This window comes from Paramormyrops kingsleyae, chromosome 14 (genome assembly GCF_048594095.1).
Source record: "Paramormyrops kingsleyae isolate MSU_618 chromosome 14, PKINGS_0.4, whole genome shotgun sequence".
In the NCBI taxonomy this organism is placed as follows: Eukaryota; Metazoa; Chordata; class Actinopteri; order Osteoglossiformes; family Mormyridae; genus Paramormyrops; species Paramormyrops kingsleyae.
In genome coordinates this window covers 19,551,913-19,557,653 of record NC_132810.1, presented here as the reverse complement: position 1 = coordinate 19,557,653, position 5,741 = coordinate 19,551,913, and the positions used below count along the sequence as shown (strand labels likewise).

The 5,741-nt window shown below is 45.2% G+C and overlaps 1 protein-coding gene across 1 annotated transcript; it reads left to right on the top strand.

Annotated features, from left to right (window-relative positions):
* Window positions 1–283: 283 nt before the first annotated feature.
* On the top strand, window positions 284–2,447 carry sox11a (SRY-box transcription factor 11a). The gene has a single exon (XM_023839111.2). It carries the CDS (start codon window positions 448–450, stop codon window positions 1,534–1,536), a length of 1,089 nt encoding a protein of 362 aa, XP_023694879.1. The 5' UTR covers window positions 284–447; the 3' UTR covers window positions 1,537–2,447.
* Window positions 2,448–5,741: the final 3,294 nt, after the last annotated feature.

Below are 5,741 nucleotides of genomic sequence, written 5' to 3'. Positions count from 1 at the left end.
TTAAGCCAACTGGAGCTAGATTGTCCCCTGTTTAAAGGTTTACAGTAAAACTACTCGCATCCTCCCCACGGCGCCTGCTTAACTTGTGCTTAATATGCCCGTCTCGCACCGCATGGGACCAGGGCGCTCCCCCTGTAACTCCACCCACCGCGCACCTGGCATCCAATGAAAACGCTGGACGGGGACTGGACGGGTTAAAGCGACCTCCGATGGGCGGAGCCGTGCGGAGACGTGATTGGATGGCGGTGCATGACGTAACCGCCATGAAAAACCTAATAACTAGTTAAGAAGGCAGTTTGCAAGTCTGGAAAGAGTGCAGAGCTTGTGGTACGGGAGTTTGGGAGGATTGAGTCGGCGGAGAGAAAAAATATATTTATAATAAGCAGAAAAGTGCTGGGCTGTGGACTGTTAGACACTGTGGCGTCTACGAGAGTAAGGGGAGCAAGCATGGTACAGCAGACGGAGAACAGCGAGACGGAGAGTAGCGTGTCCCGGGAAGCCACTGACACTGAGGAGAACGAGTTCATGGCTTGCAGTCCGGTGTCGCTGAACCCAGACTGGTGCAAAACGGCGACCGGGCACATTAAGCGACCGATGAATGCATTCATGGTTTGGTCCAAAATCGAGAGGCGGAAGATCATGGAGCAGTCGCCGGACATGCACAACGCGGAGATCTCCAAACGGCTGGGTAAGCGCTGGAAAATGCTGAAGGACAGCGAGAAGATTCCCTTCATCAGGGAAGCCGAGAGGCTCCGCTTGAAACACATGGCCGATTATCCCGACTATAAGTACAGACCCAAGAAAAAACCAAAGCTCGACGTTTCCTCAAAGCCGTCCGCGCAGTCGCCGGAGAAATCCGGCGGCAAGATTCCCAAGACCCCCGGCAAGAAATGCCCCAAATTAAAGACCAGTAAGGCGAGTGCAAAGCCGAGCCACGAGTACGGAGGGGAGTACGCCTTCCAGAACTTAAAAGTGAGCAAAGTCTCCAAAAGCGAGCTCACGGATGAAGAGGACGAGGAGGACTACGAGGATGACTTTCGCATCCGGATTAAGCAGGAGGACGGGGAGCGGACGCGGCCGTGCAATGCGGCCAAAGTACCGGCCAGCCCGACCCTGAGCTCGTCCGCCGAGTCAGAAGGGGCGAGCATGTATGAAGAAGTGCGGAGCACGCCGTCCAGCAGGCTCTTCTACAACTTCAAGAACATCACCAAGCAGAGCGCCACATGCGCCGCGTCCGTTTCACCAGCATCCTCCACCAGGTCCGTCTCCACCTCCTCCAGCTCCAGCGAGGACGCCGACGACCTGCTCTTCGACTTCAGCTTAAATTTCGCACCCAGTGCTTCAGGATCGGAGCTGGGCAACCCGAATTCAGGAAACCTCTCCCTCTCTCTGGTGGATAAAGATTTGGACTCGTTCAGCGAGGGCAGCCTTGGTTCCCACTTTGAATTTCCAGACTATTGCACCCCCGAACTGAGTGAAATGATTGCCGGGGACTGGCTGGAGGCGAACTTTTCTGACTTGGTGTTCACTTACTAGGTTTTTTTTATTTTTCTCTTTCCTTTTTAAGAGCCCAAATAATAACAGGGAGGAAGAAATTAAATTATATGTCTTGTCCAAGTTGTTTCTAGCCCTGCCTCTCTGGTTCATCTTGGGGTTCGGGGGAGGATGCGGAGTGAGGTTTGAGGAATTAAAGATGCTTATGAAGCTGGTACCGTAGTGCAAAAAAAATAATAAAAGAAAAAAACTGCAGACATTTTTTTGGCAGCATGACAGGGTTTTATGGATTTTTCCCCCTGTAGGTCTACAATTACTGTTCAACTAAAACGGACCGCAGAGAAAGGAAGGAAAAAATTCTATGCATCTTACCCTCTTAAAACTGCAGGGAGCTGAAAACGTAAGACTGTGGACTGATTTCAAAATCTGTGAACGGACACTTTTCAGGACCATACCTTTACAATGGGTTTTGTGATTTATATGCCGCGTTTTTTATTTTTGTTTTTTCGGTAACCTATTCCGTTTACCTCCTGACTCTAAAAAGACCAACAGCCTAAACCTCTCCAGAACACAGGTGTGGGAGAAAAACGTTTTGATACATAACAGACCTCATCTTTTTAAAAGAAAAGTAAGATATTTTCAGGCATATTTTTGTACAGTCTTTAAGAAGGGAATGTTCTTACTGTGCTTTCAGTGAGTTTCAGGCACTTGTTCCCTTTCTTGATTGTTTTAGCATGCAAGGGAGTCTTGGTCTAAGGATTAAGTTAAATTTAAAACTTGCATAAAAATGCCTTTGTGGTTTTTTAAGCTAGGTTTTGTACAGTTGTAGATCAGATATGTTGAGTATTTGTAGGAGACATATAGCATCTGAGGCAGCTTTACCTCAATGCTGGTATTAGTTTCAAGATTGTATATGTACTGTAATATAGTAAAGTTAGGAGTTTATGTAATCATACTCGTGATGATGTGGATGGGTCCCAAATCGCAGGTGTGAAACTGGATTTTTTTTTATGGCACATACTGTTTTCTTTTCTCCTCCCCTCATTTTTTGTGCAATATATACACCTTTTTAATACAGACCATCTGCATTTTTGTAGCAAATGATGGGCTGGTTCATTGCCAAAAGCTCATCATTACCTGTCATGATGCTGAAGTCTGTGTCTTGACAAAAAATCAATAAAAAAGAAAAATAAATCAGCTGGAACTGATACAAAAATGATCAAAAAATGGCTGTCTGTTACCATGCGTTTCTGAAGGGGGGGTGGGAGAAAAAAAGAGGTTCCCCCCCGGTTCCTTATCTGATTTGGAAAAGCCACACATTGGAAATTCTGACACTGAATTGAACAAACTGACCCTGCAGTTTTAAAAGTATTCTGGTGCTGAAACGGGCAAGTATTTCTTGTGGGTGGTCTTGGGGTGGGGGGGGGGGAGGGTAGTGTGGGACATTCCATATTCTCGTTTCATAAAATGGAACATTCTCATATTTTTAATATATTAAACCTGACTGCCTTTTCTACAACAACTTTAAACCTGTACTTTTTTCTTTCTTGCACTTAAAAAGATGATGAGAATTTTGTTTATTTTTTATGTGGGTCCTTAATATGAAGTCCTGTTTTGAATACATGATTTGGAATATAACTTGACCTGACACTGAGAAATCACTGAGGTTACAAAAAAAGGCATAGTTTTCATATTCCCGGTTGTGCATATCTTTGACTCATCTTTTAATAAACTATTACATACCACCGTGACCTCTGTTCCTTCCAGTTTGTATGCACCGAAATGCAACGTGTTTTCTCCAAGTGGATGTTTAGCTCGTGCTTGGTGTGCGATCGTCCTACTTTAAGCTTGCCCATTAATGCCGCCCTCGCCGGTTCTCAGGTGTTGTGTGTCATGCCTGGTCTCTCAGATTTTTTCCCCCCCTTTGCGATGAGCTCTGGTGGATGCAAAGCCGGAGGTGGGTGTGGATGTCTCGCCGCATGCTTGGCGCAGGAGGAGAGCGGAGGGGGGCGGGTGCGCGAGGGATTTGGGGATCTCGGGGCCAGTAGTGAGCGAGTGTGCAAGCTCAGCACTTCTGTATTCACGCCAAATTGTCGTCCTTCCTTCCCTCGCACGCATAAAGTAATTAGGGCTTAATATGCATCATCCCCCCTCTCTGCCGATTGCTTTCCAGCTGATTTTAGAGCAAACCGGGTCTGATCTTGTAATGCAGCTTGTTGGAAACCTGCTATCTGAATCTTTCAGCTGTTGGGTCCCGGCGAGCGCTATGCTGACGCAATGTCTTCTGGGAAAGCGAGTCGCTGGTGATGTAATGTGATTTCTACTTACAGACGGTGCAGATTGTGTACTGAGAGTCACATTGTAATTTCTTTCAGGAATACTGCGGTTCGGAAGACTGTCGACTGAATTAATAAACAACACAGATTTTTATGTGTTTTAATTACCATAAATAATCGCACACCGATGTGTTGTCTCTGCCTCCCTGGTAGCAACAAAGCAAAGTAACCCAGTTATTTCATTTAACTCCCAGGTGTTTTGGTCCGCTGTCTTTCCACATTGGAGCAAAATTTCGTACGATTCCTATTATAATACACAATTTCCCAAGACCAGCCAATTAGAGTGAGGGTATTGATTTTTGTATTTTAAAAGAATTTCAATTCTTTTTAGCACCCATACTAAAATGCCGGTAATGCAGATATTTCCACCGCTTTGACTGCGTCGCTCATGGGTTTTAAAAGATGTGAAACATATGTGAACTGGGTAAATATATCATTCTGTAAACCATTTTCTACAAACTGGGAAATCCTGACTATAGCATCTCTCACTTTTTTAAAATTAAATATTGTTCAGACTTAAAATGTGTATTCATACAAAGGGAACATGCACATGTGACATGCAAAGACTTGATCGATAAACAAAATATATATTTTTAATGTTTCATATCCCGATTGCCTTTCATACTATGCACCTCGCAATATATGGAATATCGTATTACTTCGTCATACTTCGTCAATCGCATTACTTCGTCATGAAATAGAACTGAGGACGGTGGCAGGCGCAAATCATTTTTTTAATTTTTAAAACTTTTTCTTGACTGACCACAGCTTGCTGCAAAGCACTACAATTTCATGGTGGACATTTTCTCCGCATGATCGTATTGGTTTAGCTTTCCCATTAAGTCAGTTTAGCAAAACTGTAATAAAACATTTATCTGGCTATTACTTTACCTGACCTATTGGTCGGAGCTGCTAATGGATTCTGGGTAATTCCCAGCAGAGCCCACGCATTGATTTTGTGTTCTTCTGAAATGTCTGGTTGGAGCTGGTTGTACTGTTGGCGGATGATAAAATGAAATTACTGACCTAGTAAGGCCTCTTTCTGTGTTCCATCTTCTTTAAACAAATTAATGGAAATCCACGAGAAGCAGGAGACACTGAGGTAGGCACCCACAACAGGGGAAACCAGGCACGTCTGAGATGGAAGGAAATGTAATTATTTGGACATTTTAGTAATTTATATACACTGGAAATGAGCCAGAATGGTGGCTTACCTCTCCAGAGCTGTGGGTTTGAGTCCCACCCTCAGATGGGTATGTGTGTGGAGTTTGCATCTTCTCACCATGAGTAGCTCAGGAGATTAGGCACCAGAAGGTCATGGATTTAAATCCCATGGCCAGCAGAGTAATTATATAACCATTGGGCCCTAGAGCAAGGTCCTTAACCCCATCTGCTCTGGGGGTTCTGGATGACCCCGTTCATTGACCCCAAACCTTCCAAACCAGCATCTGCTATATAAATGAATGCAAATGTGTCCATGCAGACTGGCATCTCATGCAGGACATACGACCTAATGCCTTCTGCCTGGTGGGATCTGCGGCTGGCTTCCTGTGATCCTGTTCTAGACCCGGGATCTCGCCTTAGGACCCACATTATGCCTTGGTCAGTAAGTCATGACCCAAATTCAGGACAAAGGTGATTCTCAGATTCATTATAGCTCCTTAATCCCAGTGCCTTACCGGCTGAAAGCACAGGGCCCCGATCATGCAATTATCTCAGCTAACATCACCATTTAATTTGCTTCCTCTTCTTAATCAGACCGAGATAGCGAGGAGCATTACATCACAGGTTGCTGCGGTTCTTTAAAGCGCCGCTCTCCCCCCCCCCCTCTGAGATGAGGGGGCGTGCCTTGCCCCATGGGCAACATGTCAGGGAACAGCAATGTACCGCTGCAGCTGAGAGGCTTGATAA

Coding starts and splice junctions, on each gene's coding strand:
- sox11a (XM_023839111.2), top strand. CDS start 448: ATGGTACAGCAGACGGAGAACAGCGAGACGGAGAGTAGCGTGTCCCGG.